At 39.1% G+C, this 18,808-nt stretch overlaps 1 protein-coding gene and 1 pseudogene across 1 annotated transcript in view; both read left to right on the forward strand.

Annotated features, from left to right (window-relative positions):
- The window catches only part of ADGB (androglobin), a 184,515-nt gene that overhangs the window by 156,408 nt on the left and 9,299 nt on the right, over positions 1-18,808 (forward strand). Inside the window, exons 30-33 of the mRNA XM_068985429.1 lie at positions 3,356-3,528; positions 9,527-9,703; positions 10,447-10,549; positions 12,902-13,036. Coding sequence (XP_068841530.1) covers positions 3,356-3,528; positions 9,527-9,703; positions 10,447-10,549; positions 12,902-13,036 — 588 coding nt within the window. The remainder of the gene's footprint in view (positions 1-3,355; positions 3,529-9,526; positions 9,704-10,446; positions 10,550-12,901; positions 13,037-18,808) is intronic.
- LOC138089924 (calcium-independent phospholipase A2-gamma-like) lies at positions 4,348-7,268 on the forward strand (annotated as a pseudogene).

An 18,808-nucleotide genomic window follows, 5' to 3' on the forward strand; every position in this document is an offset into this window, starting at 1 on the left:
TTGCTTAAAAGTCTCTCAAGTATGACTCAGAAATACTTGAGATAGTTTTAAAACTGTACATTCCTGGGCTCCATATCAGTTAAAAGACACTTTTTTCTTGGAAGAAGAGCTATGACAAACCTAGACAGTGTATTAAAAAGCAGAAACATCACTTTGTCATCAAAGGTCTATATAGTCGAAGCTATGTTTTTTCCAGTAGTCATGTACAGATTTGAGAGTTGGACCATAAAGAAGGCTGAGCACTGAAGAATTGATGCTTTTGAACTGTGGTGCTGGAGAAGACTGAAGACTCTTGAGAGTCCCTTGGACTGCAAGGAGATCAAATCAGGTAATTCTACAGAAAAACAATCCTGAATATTCATTGGAAGGACTGATGCTGAAGCTGAAGCTCCAATACTTTGGCCACCTGATGCAAAGAACTGACTCACTGGAAAAGACCCTGATGCTTGGAAAGATGAGGGCAAGAGGAGAAGGGAGTGACAGAGGATGAGAAGGTTGGGTGGCATCCACAACTCAATACATATGTTTGAGAAAACTCCAGGAGATAGTGAAGAAGAGGAAAGCCTAGTGTGCTGTAGTCCAATGGGGTCACAAGAGTCAGATACAACTGAGCAAGTGAACAACAACAATATTAAACTCTAAAGGGTTTGACTCTCTGAGGTTTGGGCTTCAATATCTACATTTTTCTGTGTTCTTGAGTAATTCATTGGAAAAGATTCTGATGCTGGGAGGGATTGGGGGCAGGAGGAGAAGGGGACGACAGAGGATGAGATGGCTGGATGGCATCACTGACTTGATGGATGTGAATCTGAATGAACTCCAGGAGTTGGTGATGGACAGGGAGGCCTGGCATGCTGCGATTCATGGGGTCACAAAGAGTCGGACACGACTGAGCGACTGAACTGAACCGAACTGAGTAATTCATACATTCATTACAATTGTGAATTGCTGGTTTATGATAAGCATAGCATTACTGGTAACAGAGTTGTCTGGCAGCACTAGGTAAAAAGAATGACTTCCTCTACTCCAGCTTTTATGAAGTCCTGTTATGTAGCACTGGCCACAGAGAGATCTCTAACATATAGTTAAATCCTGACTCTGCTGCCATTGAGACCTCTGGGACCTGCATTTTACTGGGGTAAGAAACTGAGGCGGTAGCTGTAGCCAATGAGGCTGGTCAAGGCCCAGTTTTCTCATACCTGGGCTACAGGTGGAGAGCTGGTACTGCACCATCTGTGTGTACCAAAGGCACCATGAGAAGCTCTGCAGGGAAGCAGAGCTGAAATACATGGGCTCACATTTCTGGACAAGTAGTGCTTTTTCACCCTCAAAGTTTTTGGCTAACCAAGGGACTCAAAAAACCAAAGAGAAAATATGTCCTTTGCAGTGGCTCCACCTTCTCTCCTGGGTTTCTGATAAAAGATGACTTTATTGTGTGGCTGCCTATAAAAGTCTTTGTCTTTCTGTCTTCTTTGTCCCTTGGTTCAGTTACCATGATCCATCATTTCTCTACACTTGTGCCTCACTCTTACTCTCATTTTAGTAACCTTATTTTCTTTCTGTGGCCTTATTATTTTCAGTTTTCTGCACACAAGTTAAATCAGTCCATTTTTTGCTTTGCCTACTCATCACATCCGAGAGCTGAGCTGTTTGGGATGGAATCTCACCTGCGTCCACAGAGCTTTTTGCTATTTCATGCACTTATGACAAGGTCTCCAGGCCACTGTGAGAAATCTGGCCTATGTGAACCCTCCATTCTCTCAGGATTCTGCTCCAGACAAACATCGTGCAGAGATAACTCAGAAGCCTAAAAGAAGAAAAGAAATCCAGCAGAACATCAATGGAAATACCAGAAAAAGAAAAAAAGGATTCAAAAAATTAAATCCTCCATAAAATTAAAAAAAAAAAAACTAGCAGAGATGATCAGAATCAACTTTTAGAATTCTGGAAATTACCAAAGGCTCTTTTCCAGAAAAATGACTGTATCTCTTTAAGGACAGGAAGGTTTATAGGGTTTTTACTTGCCCCAGTCTCATCTGATGGTCTCCAGCAAAGCAGTGTCTTTGAAATCTAACAATCTGTGTTCCTGGTACAGGAAAATGGGACTGAATCTCTTTCAAAGCCTCATTTCCAGAAAAACAAAAACTGAAAAAAATGTTACCAACAAATCTTTGCTATGAGAAAAACCAGAGGACGTCGTTCAGGCTGAAATCAAAGGATAGTAGGCAGTAACTCGTATCCACATGAAGTGCACTATAAGGGAAATGCAAAAGTACTTAGAGATGAATGAAAAACAGTTAACAACATAGCAAAACGTACCTAAGTCCCTTCTGCTGCTGCTGCTGCTAAGTCGCTTCACTCGTGTTTGACTCTGTGTGACCCCATAGACGGCAGCCCGCCAGGCTCCCCCGTCCCTGGGATTCTCTAAGCAACAATACTGGAGTGGGTTGCCATTTCCTTCTCCAATCCATGAAAGTGAAAAGTCAAAGTGAAGTCGCTAAGTCGTGTCCGACTCTTAGCGACCCCATGGACTGCAGGCTTCTCCGTCCATGGGATTTTCCAGGCAAGAGTGCTGGAGGGGGGTGCCATTGCCTTCTCCATAAGTCACTTCAATCATGTCCAACTCTTTGTGACCCTGTGGACCATCGTCCAACAGAATCCTCTGTCCATGGAATTCTCCAGACAAGAATACTGGAGTGAGTTGCCATGCCCTCTTCCAGAGGATCTTCCCTACCCAGGGATTGAACCCATGTCTCTTATGTCTCCTGCGATGGCAGGTGGGTTCTTTACCGCTAACACCACCTGAGAAGCCCAATGAAAGCAGTACTAGGAGGGAAATTTATAGCTATAAATGCTTGCATTTAAAATGAACAAAGATCTCAAATCAATAACTTAACTTTCCACCTTAAAAAATAAAAAGCTAGAAAACTGGAAAAGAACTAAAAAACTAAACCCAAAATAGGCAGTTGGAAGGGATTAATAAATATTAAAACAGAGATAAATCAATTCAACATTGTACTGAAGATATTAGTCAAGGCAATTAGGCAAGAAAAGGACCTAAGAACATCCAGATCAGGAATAAATTAGATAGTAGTGATCATTACATAACTTTATGAATAAACCAAAACTACAGATTTATAATTTCAATGGGGAGTTTATAGTATGTGAATTATCTCTCGATTGTATAAAAGTGAGTCTCATAGGTCTTTATAAAAATTCTGTTCATTCGCTTGTTTGTTTAAAAAAAGAAAAAAAAATTCCAAAGGTCTGTACTAAACAGTTTTCTTTGACTTCTTCCCTTTTTCCTATATGATATGTTATATCATGACTCACTGGTTTCCTTTTTTTCCACTAGCACATGGGGAGAAACATGAGGAATTAATTACCTTAGGAAGTCCAGATTCCCACACCATCAGTGAGGGACAAAAATCTTCAGGAACTTCCAAAGGAACAAGAAAAGGTAAAGAAAAGTCTTCTGAGAAAGAAAGGACAGCCAAAGAAAAACAAGCACCGCGCTTTGAGCCTCAGGTGGGTGTGATGCTCTTTCTTATCTTTCTTATCAGAATCGCTTAATAGCTTTAGGCTCATTGGGTCATTGGTTAAATACCATATCTTTTAAGGAAAAAATCGAAAAATTCCATCTCCTTGTGTCCAGCAATCATCTGGATACTTTAAATACTTTAAATGCCCAATTCCTTGGACATCTTCTGTAAGCAGTCGTCTTTAGTTTAGTATCAAAAAGCATCAACTGAGCTTTTAATATGTAAGATGTTTTGGGGACTTGGATTTCTGATGTTACCTTCAAAAAACTCACAGTCTAATGGAGGAGACTGAAGGTAAAAAGAGAGTTGTGACGTTACATATGATATGCACAGTGGTAGAAAGGATAGGTACCTCTGCCTAGAGGAATCCTGAACTGAGTCAGTGATCAAAGATGTGCTGAGGCGAAATCCAACACAATCTGATTTCTTAGTCACTAAGTTATGAGGTTAAGTAAGGGTCAAGTGGAGAGGAGCCTTCAAGCCTGGTTAGAAAGGTGGGACTATATAAGCCAGGGATCCTGATTCCAAATTTTTTCACTGCCAGTTAAGTAATCCCCATGATTAGGGGTAAGGAGGAGTATGTGGGTGGGAAATCTGAGGAGTACAAGTACAATCCTAAAGATACTCAGATTCAAGCTGTTTAAACACTGAACTCAAGACAAATTATCTGTAAGGACAAAATCTTCTCATCATTGGTGCTTGCAGCTTAGGCTATGCAGGGCTTGGGAGTGGGAGGTGGGGCCTTTAAGAAGTGTATTGACATGATGAGATTTACATTTCAGATACCTTGATGACTTTTTAGGGTATGAAATTAAAGGCAAAAAGACAAGATAGGAAGACCATCAGAAAGCAGTGCAATAGTCCAGACAAAAGGGTACAAGCTGTTTCAGATACAAGTCAAAGAAAGGAAGAAGACAAATAAAGAACTAGCTAAGAAACAAACTCAGTATGTAGTTATTAATCCAAAGGGGATAACAAACAGAAAGAAGGAACAAAGGATATCTCCCAGCTTGGTTAACCAAATAGTATATTGGTAGTAAAACACACACTAAAGAAAAATGAACAGATTCAAAGATGATGACTCCATTTTCCCATACTCCAGTCAGAGAAATACCTGTCCACTTGCATTTTCAAGGTGTAATTTCTTAGCTCTTGGAGTATACCTTTAGAAACATTGAAAGGTAAATAACCTTAACTTAACTTCCACTGGTGGCAAGGGGAAACTGAGGGGCTGGTGGTGCTTAGGGTGTTGCTCTTCTGTTTGTGTTGAAAGCTCAGCTGTTGCAAGCCAGCTCCAGTCCAATGTCAATGCCAGGAAGAGGAGAATTGCCACTGTTACAGAAGCAGTTTCAGCCTGCATCCCATTATGCAAATGGTCTTTTGAAGAAGTAGAGAAGCAAGCGACTGTGTTTCTTAGGCCCACTTCAGCTTTATTGGAGGATAAGCCACATCAGCCTACAAAGAGGATTTCGTATAAGCAAAATGAAGTGTAAACAGACCAAAATGAAGAACATACTTCAAGTAACACTGGTTACTCTAAAAGCAACCAAGGTTTATATATTAGAATCTTGAAATTTAGCATTTGTGCTCCTAAGGGACTTAGAAAAGTGAGCATTCATATCTCACCATTGAACTTTGTTTCAAAGGCTGTTTTGGCAATCAGAATGAAATGATTTCATGTTTAGCTCAATAAGGCAAGTTCTCAGATATTAAGAAAAGTATCCTACAGTGGCCAATGAAAACAGGTAAATGTTAAGCAAACTGCCAAATCTCTGAAAAAACAGTGTTAAATCAGCAGAAAAGAGAAGTCAGGGTATTAAGATGAAGGAAGAGTAAACAAAGCCGTTTTCATAGCACAAATGGCTTAACCACAAAATTTGGAGAGTCATTCTACCTTTCATCAAATCATATTAATTCATACCTGAAAGGTGAGGGGAAAAGTCTCCAAAAAAGGAAATAGACATTTCCAAGACAAATCATAAATTGAAAATAGAAACACTGAAAAAGAGAAAATACAGTTCTTCAGTTACTCGTGTCCTGACTTGTAAGAAGCTAAACCCAGAATCTTCTTTATATGCTGTGGACAAGCCTATAAGTCCAAGTGGGTCACCTGAGCTTCCTCTAGTTTCTATTAATACTAAACAAAGTACTGCGAACTCTTTTACTCATTTCAATGAAGGTGGATGAGCTTTAGTGTAGATAGTTATATTGGTGTACTCGTTACCAAATTAAAGTATGATTCAGTTCCAGGAAGAGGCAGTTAAAAGTAAGCAAGACTAGCAGCAAAGACAAAAATGGAGAGCAAAAAAAAACATTTATCTCTTCAACAAGAAAAACTGCCAGGATAAGTATTGATGACAGAACCTGGGCATTCATTCAAGCATTAAGAACAACTGACCCAAAGCTCTGCGTTAATGTATTGAAGAAGTGACTTTCATCTTCAGAAATTTCCTGAGGGAAAAGGAGTGGCTGCCAAGGAAAGAATTATCCCATATTTTTTAGGGCTGAGACAAATTGAAGATGGCATTTTTCAGACTGCATTTAGAAAAATGTTGGCTTCACTTTGGCTACATGAATCCAGTGAAAGGAAGACTTTGCACAATTGGTGATGGAGGAATAAGGGATGTGACAGCTCATCAGACATTGTGCAAATCAGCTGAACTCACACACAGCCAGTTTATCAGTTCTTTGACTGCATTTGCAGTGGAAGTACAAGCACCATATTAGCTTCATGTTGGAATCGTTTCATATGTCCTTGGGTGAACGTAAGGAACTCTGTCAAAAATGAAGATAAGATGTGTTTTCACAAAATGTCATTGTTGGAACCATCAAAATGAATTGGAGCCCAGCATTTTATGATAGTCAAAGTTTGGGAAATATTCTTAAGGATAAAATGGTATACACACTGATGATAGGAATAGCAAGAAATCCCAGAATTCTTAAGGTAGCTGCAGTAGGTACCATGGTAAACAGAGGGATAATGCCAACAGCTTTTATTACTAGCTCTTAGTAGTTGGGAGGCTGTCAGTATAAGATGTGGTAGGCCACCAGAGCTGCATCTGCTGCTCCAGGCTACTTTGCAAAGCATGCATTTGGAAAATGATCTTCATCAAGAGGGAAGTTTGCTTCCAACTAACCCCTCAGTATTAGCAATGAATGAGTGTAAATGTCTTTGGTCAGACATCCCATTAGCATGCCTAGGCTAATGGGCATTGGATATTGAATATCCAATTGAATATTGGGCATTGGACATTATGAGAGTGATGTAAGAAACACTGTGACATACACTCTTGAAAACCAAACTGAAGTTATCAACAGTGCTACAGATACAGAAAAAAACCCACATAATACTTGATGTTCTGTTATTTCCTGTTACCTATTTTAGATTCAATCCCATAATGTGTAAACACTTAACTCCAGATGAAAGCTGAAACAAAAAGCTGGATAAGCTTCAGGTAAAAGGGTTGAAGTCCATAGAAAGAAAATAAGGAAAAAATAGAAAAACTTGCAAAAATATTGTCCAAAAAATTTGTTCAGAAAGCTAATGATTGGGTAAAACTAAAAATGGACATGTGTGAAAGCCTTCTGTTCTTTTCCAAACTGAGGAATACGTGCATATTCTCCAAAATGAAAGTCTGTTCAGAAGATATATCAAGTTTAGTATGGAATTGTGGGATTCAGCATGAGGTTAACTTTCAAACACCCAAAAGTTCTAGGGAATCCTGAAAAAGATGATGTTTAGACCATCATGCAAAGTACAAAGGGTATGTTTGCTTTCAGAATTCATACGGGAGTTGGGTTTTATGACATTAATAATGAACTAAGCTTTAGGAATCTTAATATCGTGCTAGCTGATTTTAGTAGCTTTTGGTATGATATTGTTGGTTGTTTGAAAATTTATTAACATATGAACCAAACATCATATACTTTGCATTTTTGCTTTAGTCACCAAAATCAGGTTGAATTTATTTGATCACTGATCTTATTTCATTTGAAGAAGCTAATCTCTTCCTAAATTTACATTACTTACATTCTCACTAGCTGTATTCTACAGTCCAAGTGTTGCCTTTTAGTGTAATATCATCTAAAAAATGCAGAAAAATGGTACATTCTCTATCAAATTACAATTATGTTTGAAATGTGAAAGAATCAGATGATGTTTTCTATTCGAAATGTGTTTCTTGCAATATTGTGTGGCTCAAAAATATAGATGAAGTTCCAGTCAACCACTTTTTTTGCCTTGAAACTTCAAGATAATGTTGAGTGTTAACTTTTCTAAATGTAGCTCCAGTTTATCACTCACTGATATATAATCAATGATTTGAATTTTCTGAGAAAATAGCCCTATCATTAACAACTACAATGAAACCATTCCAAGTTAAAGCAATTAAGCTAAATTCAATCCATAAATTCTTACAGACATGGGGCCTTCCCTTAGTTCTTCAAAGTGTTCCATTCCCTAATCAAAACTTTATCCTGGAGAAGTTTCTTAAAAACTTATTTATCAAGCAGTATGAAAGATGGCAAGAGCTTATGTGCTGTGCTTTAGAAAGAACAAATAAAAGAATTTCCAATTGTGAGATTTAAATTTTCATCAGAGTAGTAAGGGAATATTGTAGAAAGCTAGATCTTTTTGGTAACATCAAAACCAAACTGCTTATAAAAACTTTATTCAGTGGCGCCCCCAATCTCCACTTCCCCATCTGCGTTATGTAATATGGATAATTGCCATTGTCTCAGTTTATGGCAGAGAAGGCAATAGCACCTCACTCCAGTACTCTTGCCTGGAAAATCCCATGGATGAAGGAGCCTGGTAGGCTGCAGTCCATGGGGTCGCTACAAGTCAGACACGACTGAAGCGACTTACCAGCAGCAGCAGCAGCAGCAGCAGCAGGCTTATGGAAAGTGCTAGAAACCACATCAGATTCAAGCCCCTCTCCCTACCAGATTGCTACCCATAAGTCTCAATTTTCTAGACATTTTCAAGCCCTAAGACAATCAGCTCCCAGCCTAAGGTGCATGAAAGTGATCCTACAAGACATCAAAATGTCATCTTTCATAACAAATGTATATCAATATATACAGACTTGGAAATAACTATTTCTGCCCTCATGTAAACAGATGGTATGAATGAGCCTAAGTGGAATTTAGAATTATTTATAGTTTTTAGTTGAAATTTGCATATAGTGAAATACAGCAATATTAAATATACACTTCAGTGAGATGAATTTTGCCAAGTGCACTCATCAAGTAACCCATATATCTCTGTCAAGGTTTAGGTTATAGCCCATTTCCATAAGCTTAGCAATTCCCCTAAACCTCTCCACAGTGGATTCTGTCATCCCCACACCTCTCCCCGATGCAAGTTTTGCCTGTCCTGGAATTTCATACAAATGAATCATACAAGATGTACTCTTCCATGTTCACCTTCTTTATTTCAGTATATTGTCTGTGTGAACTTCAATCACACGATGGTGTGCATTAATAGTTTATTACTTTTTAATGTTAAGTAGCAGTCCATGTGAGCTTTCCAGGTGGCTCAGTGGTAAAGAATCTGCCTTCCAAGCAGGAGAGATAGGTTTGATCCCTGGTTTGAGAAGATCCCCTGGTGAAGGAAATGGCAACCCACTCCAGTATTCTTGCCTGGGAAATCCCATGGACAGAGGAGCCTGGTGGGCTACTGTTCATAGGGTCACAAAGAATCTGACACAACTTCCCAACTAAACAACAACAACAACAAAGTAATATACTACAGTTGGTTTATCCATTCATCAATTGACAGATGTTTATATCATTTTCCATTTTCTGGCTGTAATGAATGAGGCTATCATAAATGTTCTTTTCCAAGTCATTTTGCAAGTACATGTTTTCATTTCTCTTGGGTAAAATACTTTACAGCGAAATTATGGATCATAAAGTAAAATCTAGACCCTCTTGGAAGGAAGAAAGCATCTGACCCAAACTTTTTTACTGTGCCTTGTCAGATGTACGCTGCCCACCCTCAACAAGAAGACCCAAATAAACCCTACTGGATTCTGAGGCTGGTCACTGAGCACAACGAAGCGGAATTTTTTGAAGTGAAAAAAGATACAGAACGAACAGATGAAATCCGAGCCATGAAGCAAGCCTGGGAGATGACGGAGCCAGGAAGATCAATCAAGGTTATCTGAGTTTGAAAAATTGTCCTTTACCTTTCATTCCTGGGTGTGGTCTGAAGGACGAGCCATATTAGTGAAACCGCGTAGTCTTTACTTTAGGAAATATCTGAAATTTTGTCAGACATCAACTAACTAAATATTAAGACCACATTCGGACACATTGTGAAATGTTATTAATACTATCTGGATACCCAGATGACTTGTGAAAGCAAGGCACGTTATGGTAACACTTTCGGCCCAAACCTTAGGTCACCTTGTTCTCACACATCATCTGGGATTAACACTGTGTCCTTAACACTGCCAACTAAAAAAGCATTAACATGTCTAATACATGCTTTCAAGTATTCTGAACACGCCTTAGATAAAGAAGAAGCATGCACCGCCCTTGTGAAATACATGTTCTTCATGATTCCTCCTCTCTCTATTTTATATGAGTCATTGTCATAGTGAAACATTGTTATTATATATGTTTCCTATCCCCAACTCAGGGTTGTTGAGGCAGACGAAAACAGTTCAGCAGCAACTGGATCTGAGCTGGCTTGCCCAGTGTTTAAGTTTTAGGACTGCTTCTTCACTAGTTCTCACAAATCACTGTCAAAATCATGAACGGTTCAGAATTTTTTTCTTTGATGATTCGTAACAGCTGGCCTGGACCAGACTGCCATATTCATTGACATTTCCCCTTATCACGAGTACTGTTGAGATGGTGTTTCCTGGACTATGTGTTGATGCTGTCTGTCTTTTAGGCTGCCCAGGCTCGTCTCCATTATCTCAGCCAGTTCATTAGGAAAACGCCTGATGCTGAGTGCGTGCCTGTGTCTGAAAGCCAAACCAAAGCAGGGGAAGAAGGTCAGTGGGCCCTGTCCCAGCTGCCCCAAGCATGGAGCCGTTACCTGCACTTCTTAATAGATAGTCAACAAGTTATGCTTGCTAAAAAGAAAAAAAATTCAGAATCTATTTCCTTATAGGATTGTAAAGTCATGGACTGTTCAATAAGAAAATAAGTTCTGAAGCATTTTCTTTTTACCAAGCAGATGTTCACTTTGTCCCCAAGTAGATATAATTCTCACCACTTAAGAAAAGATGAAACCAGAAATAAGGGTGCAGTCTGGTTAGAAAGTAGCAGTATATGAACTTGAAGGCAGGGATACAACTATAAATCTGGCACTTTTCTAATCCCAATAATAATAAATAATAGCAATAAAAATCATAGTAATGAAGTTAACTACTTGTATTGAGTGACTTGCTTGGGTCTGGGATTATGAAATACTAATCAGGTGCTATTGTTTAGTTGCTAAGTCGTGTCCAACTCTTTGTGACCCCATGGACTGTAACCCACCAGGTCCCTCTGACCATAGGATTTTCCAGCCAAGAATACTGGAATGGGTTGCCATTTCCTTTTCCAGGGGATCTTCCCTAGCCAGGGTCAAACATGGGTCTTCTGCTTTGGCCAACAGATTCTTTACCTCTATCTCATCTAATACTCATATCATCCCACTGATATATAATATTATTTCCAACTTACCAGGACACAGACCCAAAATAATTTTCTAAATTCACAAGCTACCGAGAAACAGAGCCAGCATGCAGACAGTGCTCTTCATTACCCACCACACTGCACTGTCCAGGGAGGCTAAAGACATTCACTTCACAAATTGTGCTTTTCCACTTGCACGTCTTCAGGAGTATAACTCAACTGTTATAAAAGTAAAGTTCCATAACTTTTCATATGAAAAGTATAAACAATAAATTTCATCCTAATCCTGTTTTTCTGGGGTGGGCACAAAGTGCTTTTGTTCACTACCTGACTTTAACCTACGGCAACTATGAGGTAGACCTCATTATTTATTCCTATTTTATAGCATTTAAAGACAAAAACTCAGAGGGTCACCTTATTCTTCCTACATCATATATCTAAAAATTGACAAAAATTAAAATATTTCTAACTCTTAAAGTACTCGCTCCTGTAATAAGTAGAGTCTAATGTAATGGCTTTATGGGTAGCTCAAACAGTAAAGAATCTTCCTGCAATGCAGGAGACCTGGGTTCAGTTTCTGGGTTGGGAAGATTCCCTGGAGAAGGCAATGGCAACCCACTCCAGTATTCTTGCCTGGAGAATCCCATGGACAGAGGATCCTGGTGGGCTACAGTCCTTGGGGTCATAAAGAGTTGGACATGATGGAGTGACTAATACTTTCACTTTTTTTTTTTCAATATAATGTTAGGAATATAAAGGTGAATAGAATACAGTCCTTGTTCATTAAGTTCTAGATTTTATTATTAAGTTTTTTAAAGTTATGTTAAGTTTATGTAAAAGAAAATTTACTGCACTGAATACTTGTTAAAAATGACAGAGAAGATTTTATTCAAGAAAAGATTGAGGGCAGGAGAGCAGGAGAGCATGGGATGATAGAGTATGAGATGGTTGGATGGTGTCATTGACCCAAAGGACATGAGTTTGAGCAACCTCCAGGAGATGGTGAAGGACAGGGAAGCCTGGCTACCCAGAAAGCCATTACATTGTAGGAGGAGAGAGATTGAACTCAATTCTGAACACAACAGAAACGAGTGAAGATTTATAACAAGCAGGGAACTAATGAAAAATACCTCTATGAATTTGGCTAGGTATCAAGGGTCAGGGAAGAGAAATTTGATTAAATATCAAGTAAGGAAGATAAGAAGTTTAATTGGATATCAGTGGTGGGGAGATTCTCAATAAACTAGTTTAGCTGGATTCTTTGCTAAAACTGGGATTCACCACCAGTTAAGGACAAAGCCAAGTGGAGAATAGAGCTCAGAGAAGGCTGACCTTATCATGTAAACTACAGTTAATAAAGACACATATTTTAATTGAACAGCTTGGTGTATTTTCACATACATGTATACACAGGAGCCACTGTTCAGATCATGACAAAACATCCCAGTAGTCCTCTTCATTCTCTTTCCCAGACTTTTCCTTCCTCAAAAAACCGTTTGTCTGATCTCTATCACGATGAATTAATTTTTCCCATTCTTGAACTTTACATATTTATATATTCTATATGTCTTGTTATTTTTGTGTGTGTGATTTCGTAGAATGCAAGGTTTTTTTAGTGCTGCATATGCCGTGTAAAGTTTGGTAGTAACATCTTCGAGTGCCATAAAAGAGTCAGATAAAAAGAGTTCCATGAATTTTGATAACAAAGGGTCTATACCCATCAGGGAGCATGCTGTGGAACAAGTGGCAAGTAGGCAAGGGCATGAAGGACCTAGCAAAGTCAACAAACAGTGAAAGTGGAGGATCTTCCCCAGCAGGGAAGGAAGAGCGAGATCAGAGCTTACGGAGGGAAAATATCAGTAAGTATTGCCCTTATTGGTAAGATAAATCCATATTTTGAAATAGAGATTCTGGAAAAGATATTATTTTAACATATATGATGGCTAAGGCTGAACACAGAAAAATATGTATACAGGATTCATAGGTCTTCATTTTAATTACTAGAGTGGTAATCTGCTCAAAAACCTGATTAATAAACAATTAACCTAAAGATAAAAGTGAGAACTTCTTTTTGCAGTGATAGCATATATAATTGTCACTAAATATAGATTCTTTTTGCTTTATCTATAGTGTCCTACATCTTTTATAACCAATGTTAAATATTTGCGTTCCTCTATTCTAACACAAATTTTTCCGCTATATATATATATACAATATATTCCATTATATTATACACAGAGAGAGATAGATAGATTGATTATTCAGTTGCTAAGTCATGTTCAACTCTTTGCAACTGCATGGAATGCAGGATTCCAGGCTTCCCTATCCTTCACCATCTCCTGGAGTTTGCTCAAACTCATGTCCTTTGAGTCAATGACGCCATCCAACCATCTCATCCTCTGTCACCCCATGCTCTCCTGCTCTCCTGCCCTCTTTCTCAGCATCAGGGTCTTTTCCAATGAATCAGCTGTTTGCATCAGATGGCCAAATGTGTGTGTGTGTGTGTGTGTGTGTGTGTGTGTGTGTGTGTACACAACATATCTTATTTATCTATTCCCTAGCTGATGGCACTCAGGTTGCTTCTATATTTTGACTATGGTAAATAGCAGTGCTTTGGAACATGTGCATTTGAGGTGCATGTATCTTTTTTGAAATAGTGTTTTCATGTTCTTCAGCTATCTACCCAAGAGTGGAATTCAGATATATACCCTGGAGTAGATCATATGGTAGCTCTATTTTTAGTGTTTTAAAGAGCCTCCAGACTGTTTTCCACAGTGGCTGCACCAATTTACATACTCACCAGCAGTGTACAAGGGTTCCCTTTTCTCCACACCCTTGCCAATATTTGGTATTTATAGTCTCTTTGACAATAGTCATTCCAAAGGTGTGAAGTGATACCTCAGTGTGGTTTTGATTGGCATTTCTCCGATGATTAGCATGTTGAGCATCTTTTAATGTGCCTATTTGTCATTTGTATGTCTTCTTTGGAAAAATGTATATTCAGGTCTTCTGTCCATTCAGATTGGTATTTTTTTGATATTGAATTATATGTGCTGTTTATATATTTTAGATATTAACCCCTTATGAGGGTATGGTTTGCGGTAATAAGGAGGGGGTCACAAAACAGAGAGGACAGGTAAAAATGAGTAGGGATGGAAGAAAATGAAAACACTATTTCAAATAAGATACATGCACCTCAAATGCACATGTTCCATAGAAGCACTATGTACCATAGTCAAAATATAGAAGCAACCAAAGCAGCCTGTCCTCAAGCAAAAAATTCCTCAAAGCACTGTTAAATATGTCTTATTATCATTTTATTTTAATATAAAATAAGTTTAATTGTGTACCATCAAAAAGAAATTTACTTACCCTCCCACCAAAAAGGGATGTGTGGTTCTACTACATTACATGGCAGTACTGTGTGGTTCTAGTACATCATATGGCGCTGAAACTCTGCTGGATACCCCAGATGCTGCCGCTGTAGCAGCAATCCTGCTTGAGAATCACAGGTCCGGTTATCCAGCTGTTCTCTAGAACTTCGTGTGTTGCTCCCACCTCTGCTGTTGGTGCATCACAAATTGGCCCTCACTCCTGAAGACACCTTACCCACAGGAGATTGTAGACCCCGTGACAGCTTTACATGCTCTGGGCTTTACATTTGTATACATATACACACATACATTGGAGAAGGAAATGGCAACCCACTCCAGCATTCTTGCCTGGAGGATTCCATGGACAGAGGAGCCTGGAGGGCTACAGTCCATGGGCTCGAAAAAGTCAGACACGACTTAGCGACTGAACAGCAATATATGTGCGTGCCATGTTGCTTCAGTTGTGTCCAACTCTTTGCAACCTTATAGACTATAGCACACCAGGCTCCTCTGTCCATGGGATCCTCCAGGCAAGAATACTGAAATAGGTTGCCATGCCCTACTTGGGGGGATCTTCCCAACTCAGGGATCAAACCCACATCTCCTATGTCCCCTGCATTGGCAGGCAGGTTCTTTTCCACTAGCACCACCTGGGAATCCCCAAATAGCAACATACATATACATATATGTATATTTATTTACTCATTTGTTCGTGACTCTTTAAATACTACCCTACTCTTGCTAATATCTTCATATATAATAGGTAACTTACAACAACTTCCTCCATAATGTCAGAGGACATGTAAAGAATATCATTATTGATTTCACATCCAAGCATTTTTTTTTTGCAACACCAAGCCATCATCAAGTTCAAGTGCCAACTTGGCTTTCAACTTCCCTATTATTTCTGGGGGGCCTTGGAAAGTGCTGTGGTCTTTATTCCCAAACTTTTCTCCAGGCTTTACAATAAGTCAATGGATCTTCCCTGGTGGCTCAAGATGGTTAAGTGTCTGCCTACAATGGAGGAGACCTGGGTTCAATCCCTGGGTCAGGAAGATCTCCTGGAGAAGGAAATGGCAATCCACTCCAGTATTTTTGCTTAGAAAATTCCATGGATGGAAGAGCCTGGAAGGCTACAGTCGATGGAGTCGCAGAGTCAGACACAACTGAGCAACTTCACTCACTCATTCTTCACCATGCCTTTTAAATGGTTATTTTCTTACTATCTACAATGAAAAGTTTTCTGCTGATTCTGTTGCAAACTGAAACTTTTATAGGATACAGTAAAATGATCCAGTGATGATTAATTGCTATAAAAATATTTCTAAATGTGTACTCTCAGGACTCATCCCATAGAATACCTGTTTGTAGACATGATAGCACACACATGCACGTGCGCACACACACTCTCTCTCTCTCTCTCTCTCTCTCTCTCTCTCTCTCTCTCTCTCTCTCTCTGACCTACACTGTTACGGAGGTCCAAGTCCATACTCTCTTACACCTTATTCTGTGCACACGTGCTCAGTCGCGTCCAACTCTTTTGTGACCCCATGGACTGTAGCCTGCCAGGTTCCTTTGTCCATGGGATTTTCCACCCAAGAATACTGGAGTAGGTTCCCATTTCCTTCTCCAGGGGTCTTCCCAATGCAGTGATCAAACCCATGTCTCCTACATCTCCTGCACTGCTTGGTGGATTCTTTACCACTGCGCCACATGGGAAGCCCCTTATTCAGATACACTTTATTCTGATGCAACAGTTTTACAGATGAACATGAAGATTAATCTTCTTGGCCCCTTTACACGCTCTCTGTAAAATATATATTATTTGCCAGGATGTAAAAGGACACAAACATCTAATTAATCAAAAACACTTTCTTTCCAATCAAAGTGAGCAGAGTTGGTGTCATAGAAACAATTCAAGTTTGAATGCCAAAAATACATATAACAAAAGTAGATATGTTCCTAAGAAAAACACTTGAACTTTAGAAATCTAAGATCACAGAGCAACCATAATGAAAAAATAAGTTATTAACCACTGGTTTCTAGAAGAGTCCTGTTGTATATAAGATGCCAATATTTTAGGAATATTTTATTTAATGTTACAAAGTGAAAAACATAACTGAATTTCTGTTTTATTGATGGAGCAAAGTTGGGGTTTGTAGTATGGTATTCTTTTTTCTCACTTGTATCCTGCTGATAAAGGCATACTTTTGAAAAATGAAAAACTAACTTGATGATATTGTTTTTTATGCTTATAAAATTTTGCATCAGATTATATTTATGAATGGATAATCCCTTTAAAAAAGTTTTTATGAATTAATAACTTTACAATATTCCTGGAGACTTTTACCACCACATGTGAAAATCAAGATTAAATGGTCAATGGGAGATTGGGATTTTTTGCATGGCACAGTGAAAACTTGACTCTCCCAAAAAGCAATGATAAAATGGGAAAGATTGATTAAGAAACATTTCAAAATGCTGAAGGTGTACAACTAAGTAAAATATTTAACAAAAATAAAAACAAATTAACTTAATTGTATGATTTTTCTACCCTGTAAAAATAATCATGAACTTAGTGACCTAAAATAATGCAAACTTACTGCAGATATCAGTTCAGTTCAGTTCAGTCGCTCAGTCATGTCTGACTCTTTGCGACCCCGTGGACTGCAGCACTCCAAGCTTCCCTGTCCATTACCAGCTCCCGGAGCCTACCCAAACTCATGTCCATTGAGTTGGTGATGTCATCCAAACATCTCATCCTTTGTCATCCCCTTCTCCTACTGTCCTCACTCTTTCCCATAATCAGTGTCTTTTCAAATGAGTCAGTTCTTTGCATCAGGTGGCCAAAGTATTGGAGTTTCAGCTTCAACATCAGTCCTTCCAATGAATGTTTAGGCCTGATCTCCTTTAGGATGGACTGGTTGGATCTCCTTGCAATCCAAGGGACTCTCAAGAGTCTTCTCCAACACTATGGTTCAAAAGCATCAATTCTTTGGCCCTCAGCTTTCTTTATAGTTCAACTCTCACATCCATACATGACTACTGGAAAAACCATAGCCTTGACTAGACGGACCTTTGTTGACAAAGTAATCTCTCTTTCATTGTCTGTCTAGATTGGTCATAACTTTCCTTCTAAGGAGTAAGCGTCTTTTAATTTTATGGCTGCAATCACCATCTGCAGTGATTTTGGAGCCCCCAAAAATAAAGTCTGCCACTGTTTCCCCATCTATTTCCCATGAAGTGATGGGACCAGATGCCATGATCTTAGTTTTCTGAATGTTGAGCTTTAGGCCAACTTTTTCACTCTCCTCTTTCACTTTCATCAAGAGGCTCTTTAGTTCTTCTTCACTTTCTGCCGTAAGGGTGGTGTCATCTGCATATCTGAGGTGATTGATATTTCTCCCGGCAATCTTGATTCCAGCCTGTGCTTCATCCAACATAGCATTTCTCTTGATGTACTAAGTTAAATAAGCAGGGTGACAATATACAGCCTTGACATATACCTTTTCCTATTTGAAAACAGTCTGTTGGTCCATGTCCAGTTCTAACTGTTGCTTCCTGACCTGCATATAGGTTTTTCAAGAGGCAGGTCAGGTGGTCTGGTATTCCCATCTCTTTCAGAATTTTCCACAGTTGATTGTGATCCACACAGTCAAAGGCTTTGGCATAGTCAATAAAGCAGAAATAGATGTTTTTCTGGAACTCTCTTGCTTTTTCCATGATCCAGCAGATGTTGGCAATTTGATCTCTGGTTCCTCTGCCTTTTCTAAAACCAGCTTGAACATCTGGGAGTTCATGGTTCACGTATTGCTGAAGCCTGGCTTGGATAATTTTGAGCATTACTTTACTAACGTGTGAGATGAGTGCAATTGTGTGGTAGTTTGAGCATTCTTTGGCATTGCTTTTCTTTGGGATTAGAATGAAAACTGACCTTTTCCGGTCCTGTGGCCACTGCTAAGTTTTCAAATTTGCTGGCATATTGAGTGCAGCACTTTCACAGCATCATCTTTTAGGATTTGAAATAGCTCAACTGGAATGCCATCACCTCCACTAGCTTTGTTTGTAGTGATCCTTCTGAAGGCCCACTTGACTTCACATTCCAAGATGTCTGGCTCTAGGTGAGTGATCACACCATCGTGATTAACTGGGTCACGAAGATCTTTTTTGTACAGTTCTTCTGTGTATTCTTGCCACCTCTTTTTAACATCTTCTGCTTCTGTCAGGTCCATACCATTCCTGTCCTTTATCGAGCCC

Source organism: Capricornis sumatraensis, chromosome 13 (assembly GCF_032405125.1).
Source record: "Capricornis sumatraensis isolate serow.1 chromosome 13, serow.2, whole genome shotgun sequence".
NCBI lineage: Eukaryota > Metazoa > Chordata > Mammalia > Artiodactyla > Bovidae > Capricornis > Capricornis sumatraensis.